Here is a 20,182-nt window from a genome sequence, read left to right on the forward strand (position 1 = left end):
GTCACATCATTATACAAGTTTTGTGAAACAGTCTGATTTAAATCAATTATAAAACGGTAAGTGGTATCTATGTGAAGTGATGTCTCTAAAAAAATTACAAAAAATTTTTCTTAATGTTGGTCTTTCACCGAGAAATCTCCTACCTCGCATAAAACCCTAGTATCGTTGTAATCAACATTAAATGTTATATCTTGTGTTTTATAGCGAAACAGTGGGTATTTTTTACTTATACTAGAGATGGCAACTCTCACGTAGTTACTGATAGTCTTTTATTTTTTGTAATTATCAAAGTTTTATTTTGTGTTGGCTGAGGAAAGTTTTCCGTGTTTTCACGCTTCGATTTGAAGCTTCAGCATTTTGCTGAAATTTATGAAAAGGTAATTTCGAACGTTGTGTCAAACCATAACATAAACAGTTTGTAGAAGCACTAGGATTTAACTGCAATATATTGTAAGGTAAGAGTGATTTTTTGGCTAACACAAAGAAGAAGGCAAACGATTTTGGCCTACTTCTGAATGTAAAAGAGATGTGTAAATTGTAGTCAATACTTCGCTTTAAATTTAGGCTAATAATACTAAGTTATAAATTTATGTAATTTCTGGGTAAATGCACCCGCTCTTGTGCTGGTATGGCGAGGTAGAGAATAGGGAAGTAATCAATGTTCTTAACAAACACGTCAGGTGGGTAATAGTTTGGTAATATGCACTCGTATATATTTGTACATATGCATATACATACATATATTTCTACATAGTGTTGCTACTTTCCCTGCATATTAAAATATCACTCTGGAAAATTTCAATGCGACGTTTAATATACTTTAATCTACTTATATACATATGTATGGTCGCGCCGGGCGAAACTTTCAATATGGTCAGAAAATATTTAGATGGTGCCATCTCACAACACTCTTATAGAAAAGAACAGGGTCCCGACATTCTTATGAGGAAAGTCGTAACTTCCTAGGGTTCATATAGAATTACGTATTTGCTTGTCGCTGAGGACAACTTTATAACGCAATTGTTAACCCAGCAAACATTTAACCAAGGCTTTATAATTCATAGTTGATAAAATAATGGAAAATTTTTGAATGAAGACATCCAGGCCAAATCCAAATCCTTAAATACAAATGCAAACACAACAGAAAAAATAGTAAAAATATTATTTTTTTTATTTTGTTTTATAAAAAGAAAGTGGCGCAGGCGAAAATAAAAACTCTCGATTTATTTCACGAATTATTAAAATATTCTCGTAAACTTCTACATACATACATATGTACATATGTAAAGCTTGAAATTGAAATAAGCGAATAATGCCGCTGTCGTCTGAGGGTCATAACCATGGTGAGGTGTACTACCTAGCAGACCGTTATTCGGCTCTGAGCGCAATTGACAGATATGCCGAAGTCATTCGATTTGTGTTTCTCTAAGCTGAAGCTAAATTTTGTGAAACACAAAAAGAATGACGTAGAATCCAAAGTTCCCTTAAACAATTTTTTTCAGCATATCTAACAAGCAAACCAGGTACGTTTCCACGACAGTCGGTTCTACGTTACCGAAACGACTCGCATTTATATCCGGCCAAGGACTGTCACTTCAGCAGCATTCCCCGTATGTAAGTATGGGGAATATTTATGCTGCTACCACAACAACAGCAAACGTGGTATATATCATCCTTGGTCATAACCCTCAATCAATAGAGTTCTCATTTTACCCAAGGCAAGTCTATTTAAGGTGTTGTTGGTAAATCAGCTGATTTTTTCTTTTCTTGCGTCGTGCCCATGTGGCAAGGCGAATTCATTATTTGTTTTCTAGTTTTCCAATACTTTGCTTTGACAATCAAACGTACAGAACATTGTTATTGGTCTAGTGCCACCACCTGCGCCTTGCATTTTAGCGTAGTAAAGGGTGTCTTTTTTAGAGGTTAGGTTTTCAAGATGAAATAAAACGTATATAATTTAATGTTATGGCCAAGAATTTAGCTTTATTATAAAGAGCAATTGGGGGCCTATGTCAGCAATAACGCGCCGAATATTCTCTTCCAAGACGTCAATCGTCTCGGGCTTATCTGCGTAGACAAGCGACTTCACATAGCCCCTCAAGAAATAGTCCAGCGGTGTTATATCGCACGATCTTGGAGGCCACGCCACAGGTCCACGGCGCGAGATAATACGCTCACCAAAAGTTTCCTTCAATAAATCGATTGTTGCGTTGGCTGTATGGCATGTAGCGCCGTCTTGTTGGAACCAAAGGTCGTCCACATCAACATCGTCCAATTCAGGCACGAAAAAGTCATTAATCATGGCTCTATAGCGCTCTCCATTGACTGTAACATTATTGCCGGCTTCATTTTTAAAGAAATATGGACCAATGATTCCCTCTGCCCATAGAGCACACCAAACAGTGACTTTTTGAGGATGTAGCGGCGTCTCAGCAATGGCTTGTGGATTATGTTCACTCCAAATGCGACAATTTTGCTTATTGACATACCCATTCAACCAAAAGTGAGCTTCCTCGCTGAACAAAATTTTCTTCGATGCGTCGCGCGAACCGAACCATTATTTTCGTAATAAATTTGCACGATTTGCAAACGTTGTTCAGGTGTAAGTCTATTCATTATGAAATGGCAAACCAAACTAAGCATAAATCAAGTGACAGCTGTCAAAAAGACCATCTACGAAAAAAGTAGTGCCAACTTGAAAACCTAACCTCTAAAAAAAACACCCTTTATAATGTAAAGTAGTAGTAGTATACTTCAATAACGCATTGTTTTTTAATATTTTCTAAAATAAATAGTATTAAGAAAATTGTGCTCTTTTGGTGACTGAGTTTTTTCTTATTTGGTTTTATTCTTTTCGCAATATCATTCTTTTGACAGTTCGTATCTCGCAACGGCACTACAAACGTTTAGATGGACATTTTTAATAACAGAATTTGAATAATACATACATTATTATATGGTAAAAAGGCTTTAAATAAAATGTGAAATCAATGAAGAGTACTTATAAGTGAATATTGTCTCTTCTCGGTGCCTGTATTGAAGTAGAATAAGCGTGTGGCATTTTTTGAAACTTATGCAAAAAAATAAGCATTTTTCACAAGCAATTTGCATATTAAATCTTAATGATATTTATAAAAAATACTATAAATCAAAAGGTTTATATGTATGCTTACTGCATTTGTGTGTAATAATTTTTCAATTAAGTCCGAAGCACTTAGACGTGGCCATTATGGAAAGCCAGCCCTAGCGCCGTCCTGCAAATTTACATATTTCGCGTTTATTTACCATTTTGTTGATCTTAATAAAACCATTATATACAAACAATAAAAAATTAGTTCCTGAACTTGCTACGCCAAATTATATGTATATGTACTCGTGTGCAATATGGACTAATAACGATGTGATTGCGTTCCGTTCCAAATGGCTATTTGCAAAGCCTTAGCTATTTGCTTATTTCTGTTCTGATAGGCGAAAAGTTAGCAAGAGGTAAGTGGCAGCCAAATGAAGTCTTGTTCAGATGCTGTGTTTAGAATATGATAATAAGTAAATAGATCATCTCAAAGTAAGGAATAAATGTATGCTACCATACCTACATAGTTTATGTGAGTGGGCTGATATTTGTATGTGTTTTGAAAATACTACATATTTTCATTTGCCGTATAATAAAAGCTGAGAAATTGTCGAAGTAGTTGGGACAGGTTTGCCACACTGAGAGTCACTAGAATGTGACAAAAACATTTTTGGGTATGTAATTTTTTAAATAAATGACAATGTCGAGGATATACTAAAACTTAGAGAACTTAAATTGAAATATGTCATAAAATTTACTGAATTAAGCATAAACCTTTATATTCTAGAAACAAAAGGGATTTCAAAAATTAATTTAACCAAAAGCAAGTGCATAATTTACAATGTCTTTTAAGCTCTTCTCATTTCACAGTTTTGCATATGATTTCAACTAGTTTCTTTTCTATTTCAGCATCGAAAAAAGCTTCAGCGAAAATATAGCGTTTAAGAGATTCCACAGGCACACACCTTCGGTCTCATTCAGTCCCACAGTTGAACTGTATAAATAGAGAACGTAGGAAAATATCTCCGATCAAAATCACAAAATAAACATAAAATGGAACCAGTAACATCTGTTACAAGCCTTATGGCACGTGATGTCTCGCAAAGCGAATTTCTTGTCGATAGTAAGGTTCCAATGGCAAGTGCGGCATCGGAAAATGGTTGTGAATTTGAGTCACCCGTGCACTCGTGCGTAGAATCAATGGATCGTAGCGATGGAGAAGATGATGACGAGGATATTATTTTCCAGGAGGTGAAAATGATACTGCGTAAGCGACGCGGTTGGGGACCCGAAGATTCGCTTAGTACGAACGATCTGGATTTGCTCGAATATGATGATGAGTTGGTGGAAGAAGACGATGCTGGTTGTCCTTTGCCATCTACACCTGAAGACACGCAACTCATTGAGGCTGAGGTAAGTAATCACAAAATAGTTTACGTTTTTTTTTTGCAATCTTTTCCTCGAAATTGTAAGCGTGTTGAACTGCAGCCATACTCTATAAGCTGCCGTGACATTTTCCTTATCGCAAATTTTTGAACTTAAGTGCAAATTCGTGATAATCACCTACAGCAAATTGTCATTATTTTGGTATATGAAATGAGTTCTTATATATACACACACACACATATATATATATATACATTAGGGCGGGTCGATTTAAGAATCGCTCATTGCTCTGTGAAAATCGTATTCTAGGGATCAAAATAAGAAACTTTGCCGAAGGAACCATACCTCTAAAACGAATTCTCATGTCCCCCAATTTGGGTCGAACTAAAAATCCCACTTTGACCCATTTAGAGTGCTCCAATCGAGTCCAAATGTATGACCGACCCCCACTAACTTTGGACGGCCGATCCACCCATGCCAGTGGCACACCCCCTGGAACTCCCCTGGGGGGTTCCCCATACAATCATTTCAAAATATCACCATTTTTGGCCTTTACATGAGAAAAGAAACTAAAAAGGTCGACCCAAATTGGGGGACATCAGAATTCGTTTTAGAGGTATGGTTCCTTCGGCAAAGTTTCTTATTTTGATCCCTAGAATACGATTTTCACAGAGCAATGGGCGATTTTTTTGCCTCCCCACAAAATACACTAAAAGTTCGACCCAAATTGGGGGACATCAGAATTCGTTTTAGAGGTATGGTTCTTTCGGCAAAGTTTCTTATTTTGATCCCTAGAATATGATTTTCACAGAGCAATGGGCGATTTTTTTGCCTCCCCACAAATCGACCCGGCCTAATATACATATATGTATATATAATTAAACAAAATCGGGTAGGAAGAAGTGAATTTCTGGCCGTGACGTGGCGCTTTTGACACCAGTTTGTTTGTTGTGAAATGTTAAAAAGAGAAATGACAAAGAAAGTATACAAGGAAAGTGATGTGATTGCGAGCGATTATTAATCTAGGATGGCAGATTACAAGGTTTAGCAATCCGAACCAATATTGTGTGAGTAGCTTTGGTTGGGGGGCGTTTTGACATAGAGAGAGGCGAATGAAATGAAAACAAAACGTTGAAATGAAATCAGTCGTTGTTCAAACCATAGATGACGTTCAGATGGCAACGAAGTGGCTTGAGCAGTGGTGTAGTTTTTGTCGTTCGCTGTCATATCCCCTATTACGTCAGCAAATCAGCGGATTTTTTCAAATTTCACACCTTTGCATTCTATACATTGGAAGTGGCCATTACTAGTTTCAACCGCAATATAAAAGATGTCAGTTCGGAATTAAAATGGAATAGGAAAAGCAAGTTCTTATTTAAAAATACTACTTTGAAGTTTATTTATTGCCTTTAGTTCAAAATTATGTTCTGACTTTTACTTATTTGATATCAAGGCGAATCTATTAAAGGTGGTGTTGATAAATCAGCTGAGTTGTTTATTTCTTTCGCCGTGTCGATCTGCCTGTCAGCTCAGAATGAAACAAGGCGAATTCAATATTTCTTTTCTAGTGTCTCAATACTTAGCTTTGACAATCAAATGTACAGAACATTGTTGTTGGTCTAGTGTCATCACCTTTAATGAATGCGCCTTGCTTGATATAAAAATGAAACGAACGAAAAAGCCTTTGGTACAGCTTTTTTGAATCAAGTGTTTCTTGGTGAATTTTGTAAGTAGCTTCACCGCTAGAAAAAGGCAAAAAGGGCGATTCAGTATGACCGAAAATCTTTTTCCATCGCAGAAAGCAAGAAAATTTGTTCAAATTATTCTAATTTTTTTATCAAATTTTTTACTCATTTATGTATGACTCATAATACCCGCTAAATACCCGCCACAACTCCTCTGGCAATACAATGCGCATATCAAAATTATTCATGACTCATATTTCGAGCTGTAAATCATTACTTGAAGTTTCGTGAGGTAATGCGTGCTGGGGACTTCCATTGCAATATGGCCATGCGCTGTGTATCAAGTGTTGTTTAAGTCCATGTCTTGTCTACGTCTAATCCAAGTCCATGCCATTTAATGCAGGCTTTGAAAGGTTTGTTATCATGTAACGATTACATTCACCATTCAACGTAACAGCGTTATTTTCGAAAATGTGCGGACCCATTACTCCGCCATCTCAAAAATTACTCCAAACAGTAACTCGTTTTGAATGCATAGTTTTTTCTTCAATAACTTTTGGATTTTGAGTACCGAAAATGCAATTAACGTATCCATTGAGCTGAAACGCGACGCCTATTTTCATAAATCAACTTTTATTCGTTCTACTGAGTATTGATCCATGACTAACTTTTTTAAAGCATGAGTAGTCGAAAAAAGTAAACAAATATTTATGTATCCAAAGATTTGCTGTCAAAGCTCTGTTTCGCTCTTTAATCACCCTATAATTGTTACACTAAAATTACTTGTACTTTAATTGCTCTGCCACTCTTATCAATGGGAAACAAGAATTCGCGGAATATTTTTGTAACTGAATTTTTTTCATTGAATTTTGTATGATTGCCTGGTTCACATTTCGCTATATACAAAACTACTACATTCATTCGAAACATTAAAATAGATAAGAAATCAAGGAAGTTAGTAGGCTACTTTTCATTTTGTTGGTGGAGTAGGAAGTTAAGAAAAATATTGCATCATTCCTTAGCTAAAATGTTGGGCAAAATTTCCGCCACAGCCGCGAATAAATATAAGTTTGAAAAAATTATGCTTCTCCACTATGTTTAACCCTCCGTTGAACACCTTTTTTAAAACCTTCGGTTGGGCACCCGGGTCTGGCCTTTTTTCGTTCCGTTCGAGGATCCTTTTTAAATCCACAAATGTATAGAAATTTAAATTTTAGGAAGCTACCTGGAAGCTAAAGTCGGTAGCTATTACAGAAATATCATAAATTCACGTCCAAAGTCGAAAAAGTCGGACTTTTCGGCTGCTCAACGGAGGGCTAATGATGTAAAGATGCTTCTTAAATTTGTTAATGCCTATATAAACCTGTAATAAATTCAGAATTTGCCAGTAATATTCGGTTTGGGATAATTTTTTACCTATTCTGTAATACAAAATCTTTTTTGTTTTGTGCGAAACTCAAAAAACTCAATTTATTTTAAAAATCAAGACATAAATAAACTAAGGAAGTCTTTAGAGTTATGTATATAATAAAAAATTAAAACCTTTTTTGACGTCCTGGCCAACGCGCATGGGTTTAATATCAGCGTAGGATTAATTTATATAAAAGTATATATAATTACTATATTTGTATTAACATTAATAAAATAATATCAAATATATATTTAATTGTGAAACTCTTTTTGTTAAACAATTTCAGATGACCGAAGTGTTGAAGGCTGGAGTTTTATCAGATGAGATCGATTTGGGCGCATTAGCTCACAATGCCGCCGAGCAGGCTGAGGAGTTCGTCCGTAAAGTGAGTAGCTATACATATTTTATTGTTGTATGCTTACTCAAGTCATAATGCTGGGTCGTGTGAAATTCTTGGTTATAGAAACTCTTTGAAATCAAATAACTGCTAATTTTTTTTAAATTTCAATGGTTTTTAACTCTTCTTTTCAGGTTTGGGAGGCTAGTTGGATGGTGTGTCACTATAAAAACTTACCTAAGTGGCTGCAAGATAATGATTTCCTACATCGCGGTCATCGTCCACCACTGCCCTCGTTCAGTGCCTGCTTCAAGTCCATATTTCGTGTGCATACCGAAACCGGCAATATCTGGACACATTTGCTAGGTTGTGTGGCCTTCATTGGTGTAGCTCTTTACTTTTTGTCACGTCCTTCAGTTGAAATACAAATACAAGAAAAAATCATATTTGGCGCCTTCTTTGCCGGCGCAATCATTTGTCTAGGCTTCTCATTTGCTTTTCACACGCTTAGCTGCCACTCGGTAGAGATTGGAAGACTGTTTTCAAAGTGAGTGAAACAGATGTGAGAATTGTCTATAATTATTGGTTATAATTACTTATATTTTGTTTGTATTATCTACTGCTATGCTACAGACTGGACTACTGTGGAATTGCTCTTCTCATAATGGGTTCCTTTGTACCCTGGTTGTATTACGGATTCTATTGTCATTACCAGCCTAAAGTGATATATTTGTCTGTGGTATGCGTATTGGGCTCGCTGTCAATTATTGTCTCACTGTGGGATAAATTCTCTGAGCCTGGTTTGAGACCACTGCGCGCCGGTGTCTTTATGAGTTTCGGTCTGTCTGGCATAATACCGGCTATTCATTACAGTCTTATGGAGGGCTGGTTCAGTCAAATCAGTCAGGCTAGCTTGGGTTGGCTAATCTTAATGGGTGAGTTGTTTGCTTTTCTTTGCACCTTTTAAATAAGATTTAATTTTGTACATCTCTGTACGTACTCGAGGCCTGCTTTATATACTTGGCGCACTTTTGTATGCATTACGTGTACCGGAGAGATGGTTTCCCGGCAAATTTGATATATGGGTATGTAATTAATATTCATATATTTTGTGCATTTGTCCATGTTTTTCTCTAACTCTTATCCTTACACAAACAGTTCCAATCGCACCAGTTATTCCACATACTTGTTATTGCTGCAGCATTTGTGCACTACCATGGAATATCCGAGATGGCAATGTATCGAGTAACGGTCGGCGAATGTACTGTACCTCACGAACCAATTACTTTTTAAGCTGAGAGGCAGGAAAATATACAGAGTATACAGATTTATAAGCTAAAGCTATTGGTTATGTATTCATAAATTTTTTGTGTTAACAACATTTATAGCAAGGAGTTGGCTGTAGGCGTTTAAAAAAGAAAAGTTTACAAACGAAATGCAGAAGCTAAAAGTTAGAAAATTTAATCATTAGTATCTTTCATAACTTACATTATAATGGAAAATTCAAATATGGAGGTTTAAAAATAGAAAAATTAATACAAAGCATACACATTCTCATATCTGTTGGGACGAAATTAGAGCGTTCAATTAGTAGTAAAAAGATAAAGTGCTTAACTGTTATCGGCATATAGTTATTAAAAAAACATTAAGGTATTGTTAATTTCTTATACACACCTTCGTACATAAACCCTCATACATATAATAAAAAAAAAAAACATGTATACGTAGAGGCGGAGGCCAAATCGAATGTACTTCAATCACTCGTTCATTATAACCACAACACGAAAGCATGCAGAGAGATAAGCGAAGAATACGCAGAATCATAAAAAACAAATTTATTGGCACATTCCACAAATTAATTGCAATAGTTACCATTTCTAATCTATTAAGCGCTCACCCATATATTTTACACAAATTTCAATCCATGGCGTTGAGTAATCTGAAATTGACTAATAAGTGCAATCATTTTTAGGTGTTTGGGAAAATCTGCGCAATTAAAAAATAATAATAATAAAAAAATAAAATAAAAATTGTAGCATTGTAACCTCACTTTTTGGCGTATATGGATTCTCATATAGAACATATCAAGGCGCATTCATTAAGGAGGGGCAGCTTCAGACAACGAGTTTTTCAGCCATTTTTTGCGAAAAACAGAGTATTTATTATTTTAAAATAAATTACATATTAATATTCACGCTTAAATTAATATACAATTTTTTTTTCGAAAAAAATGCCGGCTTTACAGCTGCTCAAACGTGGCTCCTTTAATTTCCGCCATCGAATGCACAGCCTCTTGTAATCAACTGATATCAACCAGACAAAAAACTTTCATTAAAATAAGTTATTCCGCTTTGCACTTACTTATTTTGAACGAAAAAATAGAAAAATTAAAATTTTAAGTGGGAAAAAATTGTATTTTTTATAAACATTATAAACAACTTTTTAGCGATAATTAAGGGGACAACAAATTTTTTTTTCATAAAATCTTAATATAATCCTTAAAGAATACGTATGTCAAAAATTTTTAGAACGTAAATTTAAGTATTTCTTATATTATAGATCGTCCACCGTGACGACTCTATTCTTTGCGCTCGAGCGCTGGGAGGGGGATTTTCATGTATTCAAACTTTAGACGCGTTTTTGTCAAAACTATGATATATAATATTTTTCGAATTGGCGTACACGATAACTCGAAAAGTTATTGACCGATCTCCCTGAAATTTTGCACATATCTTTTTTATGATACTACTTTCTATGTGAATACAAGTTTTCGAAAATTTTTCGAAAAGATAATTTTTTCGAAGCAAAAATAGTAGGAAAATTCGCCCTAAAATTCATTTTTTTAAGCATTTTATTCCGCGAATTTTTTCCCCCCATTTTTTGTATGACATTAAAAAATATCCCTGTACAATTTTAAGTTGATATCTTGATTACTTTTTGAGTTATATTCGACAGCGCGGAAAAAAAGTATTTGGAGAAAAACACTTTTAAAATTTTCTTGCTTAATCATCTTTCGTTCGACGGTCATCACTTCACTGACTTTATAAGGATTTTTTAGACTTTCTATTAAGCTTAAAATATTGAAAAGATGTTCTTTAGATTGTAAATAATTTTTTAAAGCAAAAAAAAAAATGGAAAATTTGAAAATCTGGAGAAACTGCCCTCCTTAAAGGTGGTGACACTAGACCAACAACAATGTTTTTTTGTACGTCTGATTGTCAAAGCAAAATATTGGCAAAGTAGATAACAAAGAATCAATTCGCCTTGTTTCATTCTGTGCTGACATGGACACGGCGAAAGAAAAAAAACAACAAATCAGCTGATTTACCGATACCACCTGTAATAGATTCGCCTTGGAAGATATGAAGCCTCTTTTCAATTATTCTATCTTATATAAGCATATGAATGTGTACAAATGTTTTACGAAAGTTTGAGTTTTTAAGGATTTTAAATGAAAAGCGATCATCCACTTGACATTGTAAACTGGCAGCCATTTTTAACAAATATTACAAAAATCGGTTATTGTATGCTTCCTTAAAATAAATTCGTAAATTTGCTGTTAACATCATACACAAATCACCAAACTAATGATTCAATATCTATGTACAACTTTTCTAACTCTATAAACAAACACACACATCCATACACACACATACACTCATACATAAAATACCGTGAAATAAAAATATTAAAGCAAATAAAATACAATAAACTCAAAAAGTTATAACATTTGTACGACTACCAAAAACTCCAGTTGTAGATGTTTGAATATAAAATAAAATAAACTTAGTTGAAAACCTAGAAACTATAAAGTTGTTGGTTTTTTTGGTTCATGTTATGGTTTTTCTTTTTAACACCTACCACTCAATTAACTGCAGCAACGAAAGGTTAATTGAGAATAATTAGCTGACTCACACATACACACACATGCCTCCACATGGGTGAGTATATTCGAATACTTTTATCATTGCCAACGCACAATCAATTTATAACTCGTAAAACAACGTCACACACACGCTCACACTTGCTTTCATGTCCAAAAGTCACACACACACACGCGCATTTGTTTGTTTGTTTAATTTGTTTGGCGGCCGGCATTATTTATGGTCGCCTTATGAGCTCGCGAAATATACGCGTCTTTGACCTGCTTCATAAATTTGTCTTGTTTTTTCATTGATGCGTGGTTACTAATGAGTTAATAATATAATTAAAGATAATTTTGATAAATGTTGGCAAAAAGTTAATTTCTATTCTTTGCAAACCGGTCACTTGGAAATAATTCTCAGTGACTTTGAAACGAAAATTGTGTTCTTTAAGTTTCTATTTTGCGATGCGAGTTGGAAGCTATTGCTATATTTGGGAACTCGGAAGTTATTGTATAACTAATTTTGGAGTACTTACTTTATTTTATTTACTTTATTATACAATATTTTATATTTATTTATTTGTTCATGCCACATCAGTTGGGACGAGCGGTCTGAATTGAGTTGGGTATAAATTTTTACTCTGTTAGGTATACAGTGACTCTCAAAAGTATTCGGAAATATTTTTTCTCAGTTATAAAATATCGCCTATCACTTTTTATTTATTGCTCAAAAACTAATTCAGTCATTTCATTGTGGTCTAAGCTTTATTCTAAATATAAAAATAATTTTGTTTTCAAGCAAAGGCGTAAGTAAATAACGTATTAAGGGGCTAGGGGTAGTCAGAATTTTTTTTTGCCCGATTGATTTTAGACGAATCTCCAAGGACTTGTGATGATCACCGCAAGAAAAATTTTGTTAAAGTAAAACGAAACATGATGTATTAATGCTAGGTTTTTATTTTTGTAAAATAAAGCAATTGACTAGAAAAAAAAAAACTACCCCTAACCCTTTAACTTAAAAAGTATGTGAATTCATGTCACAAAAGTATTCGAAAAAACAATTCCAGATATACATATAATTTATGGCATTTTTAACTAATATCTGGTAGCGTATCTTTCATTTTAAGATGCCCTTCAACCTATTCTGAGAAATCATCTTTCGCGTTCACACAGCTGATATCTTTGCGCATTCTTTGAGTATCGCTGTCCTTTGATGTAATTTCGTGTTTCCGAATGGCACGCTCCAAACCTGTCCACAAGTACTCGATCGGATTTAGATCTGGCGACTGAGATAGTGTTTCCAAAACATTCGGGGTGTTATATAATGTCCAAAGCCTCGTATTCGTTATCTTGCTGGAAGATATAATGACCCGAAAGCCCAAGTTTATTGGCGCTAGCACTCAAATTCTCCATTAACCCCAATCCCATGTCGATGTTCGTTTGTGTCCGGCCCGTTTTTTATGAAACTACTGCACGGTGCATGTTTCATACCATTTGTTTATGATAAAATATTAAAATAAAAAAAGAAAATTGATAAAATCTCTTCGGAATTGTTTAGAAGATACCTTATAAATTTTTTCTTACTTCCTGTTGGTGTTATATATTGGCAATAAGCGCCGACCCATCGACTTGGGATTAATGTGCCAAATGGAACGATATGGGATAAGGGTTAATATTTGAGTGTAAAGCTGATGGTCCACTCTATCACTAATAAATTGCATGTTACCGACACCGTGTGCACTCATGCATTCCCACCACATTGAATTGCCATCACCGTGCCAATTATTAGGACAATATGACCCAAAAATGTTAAATTTTGACTCATCACTAAATATAACTTCGACCCAAACTCGTTGTTGTCTACTTTTACTTCTAACAATCTACTTTTCTGCGAGTTCCAAATGTTTTTTTCGGTTTTCTGCGCTTTTAAGATGTTGAATCCGTAAAGTTCGCATATTATATCCAGCATCTCTAAGCGTTCTTCGCACAGTTTCATCAATAATGTTTATTCTGCTAATTTTAGCGAGATTCCTATTGATTTATGTGGCAGAAGCGCGTGGTTCTCGTTTTATTTTTCTAATAATAACGGTCTTATCACAGTACATTAATCTTTAAGGCCTTTCTGATCGCTGTGCCAAGCTTGGGTTATATACAGTTAGAGTTAAAAAAATCATTTTTTTTTTCTTAACGTACATATTACGCAAATTTGAAAAGACGTTTCAGAATGCTTGAAAGTATGATACAAGGTCAAGTACAAGTTCAAAGTCGGTGACAACATTATTGGTAATTAATCGAAGATTTTTTCTCACCGATAAATATTTTTTTTATATACAATTTAAGGCCGAAATTTTGGTGAAAAATCTATTTTTTTTGAGAAACCGCCATTTTGTCAAAAAAATTTATTTTACTTATTACTTCGATTAATTCCTAGATTTAACATTACTTTAACGAAGTCTAAGTGTTTTTTTAATTTAAGAGGATCCGGTTCAGAGATAAAGTGGTCTATGCAAAACGTCTTTTTTGAGAGGAGCTCCCTGAGATCAGCTGTGCTCTTTTCCAAATAAATATTTTTTAAGTCTTAAAATACATTTAAAGATAACGTAATATGTGCACAAATTTTTAGATCAATAAATTTAAAAGCTTTCTCAGAAAAAAATCTGGAAAATTCGCTTTTTTTCATCCTTCTAACTGTATATAACCCCTTAACGAATTCCTCTGCAAAATGCTTCTTTTGTTGGAATTCGATATCACTTTTAATGTTTTTCCTTCATTTCGTACATTCATTGTTTTTTTTTTTTTCTTTTTTCCAAAGTAGTTTATTTTGATTTTGTACCCATATTTGAAACAACTTCTCATATTTTATTATATAATATATTAAATGAAAACTGCCGAAACCATCGACTTTTACCAACAAAATGAATATTAAATTTTACCAGCAGCGATGCGCTTTTATGTGCATTACGGTGCCTTTGCGAATTATGCTTTAAAATTCCGAACACTTGGGTGATGTGAATTCAAGTCAGTTCAGGCTTATAGCGGCTTACGCTCATAATTTTTTTCGAGATGGTGAATTATTTCTTTCAAGAAAAAGCTAAGTGTTTATACGAGTATGTATTAAAAAATGAGTTTTTGAGTGTGAACGCGAGATAAAAAAATATTTGTTGCGTTTTTTACTAGGAAACATAGATTTCCGAATACTTTTGTGAGATTATTAATATATAAAAAGGCTAATATTCAGATATCTGGGCTCTCTTTTTTTGTTACACCTGCGTATATAGTAGGTTTAAATATCACACACCGGGTGAGTAGCTTAAAGCGGTTAACACAAATGAATGTTACCTAGCCATTCTTGTTACTGTGTATGCTCAAACTAGGATAACTTCTCTATAGTAATGTTTGATCATCTGTGAGAGAGAACTGGAAGAAAAAAATGTCGAGCTTTTGTTAGCGAAAAGCAAATGTAAGTTTAGAATAATGTTAATAATAATAAAAAATAGTTGTATTTAACGAAAGTTTAATATCAGCCCAAAAAGCGATTTTTCCAAATTCACTGAGAAGCCAGCGATTCCAAGATATGCGCAGTTTTCTCTCAACCTTTCTAAACCCGCTTTAACCACTACATCCGACAAACTCAATTTCCAGTAGTTTTATCCAACATTTGTGGCATATTGACTTCAATAATACTTGATTAAAAAGTTCTCGGAATATATTCAGAAAATTCAAAATACAAGTTCAACTGCAACACGCCAGCGTTTGATCCAGCTCTCGAAGCATTTCTGGAACTCTATTTTCGATGTAGCCATCAGAGTCATTTCCGATTTTTCCATTACTTCCTTTCGGTTGTTAAAACGCGTTCCTCGTAGTGGTTTTTTGACTCGAGAAAACAGAAAAAAATCGCAAGGAGCCTTATCACGAGAATTCGATGGCTGTTGCTTGGTATTCGTTTAACTCTGGTCAAAAATTCAATTATATTGTCGTGACAATCACAGCTTTCTTCCTTTTTTCTTGCATGCATAAAATACAAAAGATACCTCCAATGCTTTCGATTTGTATTACGGAAGCTGCCATTCTCCATTTTAATCACCATTTATTTATTTAAATTTAGAGCTTTGACTCAAATCCCAAAATTTTAATTCGTGTTTATTTTTACTTTGCGCTCAGCTGTTTTTTCCACTTGCAAATTCTTACAATTAAAAATGTATGCATTAAAAACTTGCAACTTCCCCTGAAAATGAAATGCAATTTTGCTCTCTTACTTTCCCCTACTTTGCTAGTTTTGGATAGATGTGCACCAAAACCTAATAATTTGTAACAATTGTAACAACAAATTATTTGCTTCATGAAGAGAACTTGTATCATAATTCAACAATGTTCTTTTTTTAAGATAAGCATGCAGAAATGACCAAATTAGAAACTTCGCAGCCGTTTTTCTCGACATTTGGGGTTTTTGAGTTATGAAAATGTTGAAGTAAATGAGCGATATGTACTACAATTTTTTTGTGAGCGAATGCGTTCGATATTGAAGAGCAATTATGTGTGCATTTGCTCAAAGCCACGTACATATGCATGTGCATATGGGTATAAGTATACATATGTAGTTATGTTTAGATGCATGATTGGGAACTTCATGGGTGAAGTGACTGATTAAGCAAATGTAAATGGGCAGATCTGATCAAATTGCCTAGGGATACATATATTTATTTGAGATGCTGTTTTGTTGTTGTTTTTATGGTCATTTAAAATAAATTCTTGTATTGATAAACAAATCAAATAAATATTAAATTCACTAAAACGACATTTGAGGCCACAAGTTCAGGCTCAACTGATATGCACATATGCAGATTAGATTGTGCATCAAGTTGACGGCTGCCTTTGATAGATACACGAGTTGGATATGCGAAGTGGAGTCAGCATAATGAACTTTGCGAGGTGTTTCTTGGTATTTGCTTTTCTCGCAATAAGGCCGCATTAATTCGCCCTGTGTCGGAGTTGTCAAAAATTTTGTTTTTTTTTTCTCAGCATATTCCTAGGGTAGCATTTTTTTTTCTCAAGCTCTGGTACTCGCACCAGATGATTGTGTAGACGATTTCTACCGTCTAGCAGATTGAGCAGATTTTTGTTTATCATATCATATCTGCGTACACCCGCTCGTCAAAATATATACATAGTTGCACGAAAGATCTAATTATAATTACGATTTGTTAAGGGGGTCTTCTGGTCTCGAGGCCCTGAAATGAAGGGTTTTTTTGGGGATTGATTGTGACAAATCCTGTGAATATTTAAAAAAAAAATTTTTTTTATTTTAAAGGTACATGTCTTGGCTTTTAAAAAATGGTTTTGACTTTGAAAAAAATTAACACCCGCGACCTTGAAATGGCGCTGAAGACGTCCACCTCCAAACGAAACAGGTCTCCATTTTGGTCACGGTTTTTCCACCTGGGTAATCAGAAAGCAAAAATTAGATATGCGTTGTCTTCAGAGTTGCCCTGGTTAAGTTTTCCCGTGACAGATTTTTTTTTTAAATTTTTTTCAAAAGTTATGCAACAATTTGCAAAAAAAATTTTTTTTGCTCATTTTTTGAACTTTAAAAGGTTATAAAAATGGAATGAAAAAAAATTTCAAAAATCGTAGACGGGGAAACTTAGCGGTAAGTTTTCCGAACCTTTTAAGACCAAAACCATTGAAATCGGAGTATAACTACTATGAAAAGTGTGACCAAAATGCTTAAAAAACACGATTTTCGGGGAAACGCGTTTAAAGATAAAGTTTATGATAAAACGGCCGGAGGAGGGTACACTTCGGTGCCCAGAAAAATGTGAAAAAATGCGATTTTCAAAAAATCCTTTCTGTGGCGTATTCTCGCATACACATACAACAAAATTATGCAAAAAAAAAATCGATTTTTTTTTCGCTGGAGACCAGAAGACCCCCTTAAACACGGCCAAAATCGTGTAAGCGGTTATCGCGCCAATCAAGAAGAGGAGAAGAAGTAAAATCTAAGTGTTAAAGGTGGCGCAAAATTACTCACCCTATCGGAAGATTTATAATTTTTGCAAATGGCAACGCACTTTAATCATATTTGACACAGCTGCAGTATACAAACAGACAAACAATGGGGCACGTAAAGGTCTAAATAAAGAATGCCATCATTAAAATTCATCTTTTTTTATTTATTAACAATTGATTGATTGAATTGAGTGATTAATTTTGCGTCACCCAATATATTTACAATATAGTCGAACTTCCATAACTCGAACTTCTACATCTCGAATTATCTATAACTCGAAGTAAATCGACAGGTAATAGCGTTTCAAAAGCGATAACACATGTGCTGAAAAGTCCCGGGCCTAAGACATAGATGGCACTAGTTTTATTGAATTCACTTCTTGATCAGTTAGTACTAACCTTAAGGGGCTATATACAGTTAGAAGGCCGAAAAAAAGCGAATTTTCCAGAAATTTTTCTAAGAAAAGTTTTAAATTTATTGATCTAAAAATTTGTACACATAGATAAATACTTTTAATTTTATTTTAAGACTTAGTATTAGTAAAAATATTTATTTGGAAAGGAGCTACAGCTGATCTCCGGGCGCTCCTCTCAAAAAAGACGTTTTGCGGTGACCACTCTGAACTGGATCCTCTGAAATTAAAAAAACAAACAGATTTCAATAAAGTAATGTTAAATCTAGTAATTAATCGAAGGAATAAGCAAAATAATTTTTTTGACAAAATGGCGGTTTCTAAAAAAAAATCGATTTTTGATCAAAATTTCGCCCTTGAATTGTTGGTAAAAGAAGATATTTATCGGTGAAAAAACATCTTCGATTAATTACTAAAAAATATATTTGAGCAGCCGTGTTAAAATGTGAGACTAATCGGCTCAGCCGTTTTCGAGTAATGTTGGTCACCGACTTTGAAAACACCATTTTGAGAAAAACGCGTTTAAAATTTAAAAAGTATTGTATTTTCTAGCACTCTGAATCCCCTTTTCAAATTTACGTGTAACTTCGAAAATATTCACTGGAACGATATTGACTTTTCTTATTCTTAAATAGATGTATATTAAGAAAAAAATAAATAAAAAAAAATTCTAACTGTTTATAAAATTTCAATTCATTAGTTCTTTAGTTATCGTGCTAAGAGCTAATGGCTGAAAAGTAAAAAATATATAATAAAACGATGGTTTGCTGACTTCAAACGTAGTCGTAGAGACATCAGTGATGCACAACGCAGTGGACGTCCAAGTGAGGCGGTAACACCAGAAAACATCCAGAAAATCCACAAAATAGTTTTGAATGATCGAAAAGTGAAGTTGCGTGAATTAGCTGACATTCTAAAAATATCAAAACAACGATGTTGGCTTTATATTGCATGAGCATTTGACTATGAGAAAACTCTGTTCAGAAGTGGGTGTCGCGCTTGCTCACTGTTGACCAAAAATAAAAACATATTGACCAATTTGAGTAGTGTTTTACCATCTTTAAACGTAATAAACCGGAATTTTTGCGTCGATATATGTCAGTGGATAAAACATTGATCTATCACTTCACTCCGGAATCAAAACGATCGGCATTTGGGTGGACAACACCTGGTGAACCTCGTCCAAAGCGCCCGAAAGCACATCAATCGTCTGGAAGGGTCTCGGTATTTTGGGATGTGCGTGGTGAAATATTCATCGACTATCGTGAGAAGGGAAAGACCATAAACAGTGAATATTATGTAGCGTTATTGGAGCTTTCGAAGGCCGAAATTGCAAAAAACCTTCGCATAAAGTAAAGAAAAAAAATCAATCAAAACAATGGCAAAACTACATGAAGCTCAACTTCAAATTGCTCCCACATCCACCGTATTCGCCAGATTTGGGTCGCATCGACTACTGGCTGTACGCAGACCTAAAAAAATGCTCGCTGGTAAGAAATTTCGCTCGAATGAAGATGTTACCGCTGAAATTGAAGCCTATTTAGAGGCAAAAGATAAGTCTTTCTACAAAAGTGGTATTGAAATGTTAGAGCGGCGCTGGAATGATTGCATTGTTCTTGATGGAAATTACATTGATGAATAAAGTTAAGTTGGAACAACAAAAAAAAAGTATTTAGTAAGTAAGTGAGGGGGATCGGGTACTTTTTCCCCCGGGCCCGGAGTTCTCAGAGGGGCCCGGACTCGAGATTATACGTATTTATATGAATTAGACATTATTGGAAAGGGCCCGCATTTGCAATTTTCCCCCGGGGCCCGGAATTTTCCCCCGGGGCCCGGATAAGCTCTCTACGGCCCTGCTGAGGACCGTTAAAAGAAAAATACTTATACAACCGTGAGTATTATTATAAATTGATACAAAAGTGGAGAAGAAGAAATACATTTTCGATAAAACGAACATCGCAGCCGGATTTCGTTTCAACTAAACAGGCAACAACGAGAAGAGTAAAAAT

At 34.6% G+C, this 20,182-nt stretch overlaps 1 protein-coding gene across 4 annotated transcripts; it reads left to right on the top strand.

The window, feature by feature from the left end:
- Positions 1 to 254: 254 nt before the first annotated feature.
- LOC129235920 (adiponectin receptor protein) lies at positions 255 to 11,701 on the top strand. Of its 4 annotated transcripts, none has more exons than XM_054869998.1 (7): positions 255 to 377; positions 3,980 to 4,483; positions 7,839 to 7,937; positions 8,084 to 8,436; positions 8,523 to 8,824; positions 8,895 to 8,974; positions 9,048 to 11,701. In XM_054869998.1, the coding sequence occupies exons 2-7, from the start codon at positions 4,124 to 4,126 to the stop codon at positions 9,180 to 9,182; spliced, it is 1,329 nt and encodes a 442-aa protein (XP_054725973.1). In that variant the 5' UTR covers positions 255 to 377; positions 3,980 to 4,123; the 3' UTR covers positions 9,183 to 11,701. The 4 variants fall into 4 exon arrangements, with proteins under 4 accessions (XP_054725973.1, XP_054725974.1, XP_054725975.1 ...); XM_054869999.1 differs by having other exon boundaries at positions 291 to 455; XM_054870000.1 differs by lacking the exon at positions 255 to 377 and adding an exon at positions 3,365 to 3,486.
- Positions 11,702 to 20,182: the final 8,481 nt, after the last annotated feature.

This window comes from Anastrepha obliqua, chromosome 1, assembly GCF_027943255.1.
Source record: "Anastrepha obliqua isolate idAnaObli1 chromosome 1, idAnaObli1_1.0, whole genome shotgun sequence".
In the NCBI taxonomy this organism is placed as follows: Eukaryota; Metazoa; Arthropoda; class Insecta; order Diptera; family Tephritidae; genus Anastrepha; species Anastrepha obliqua.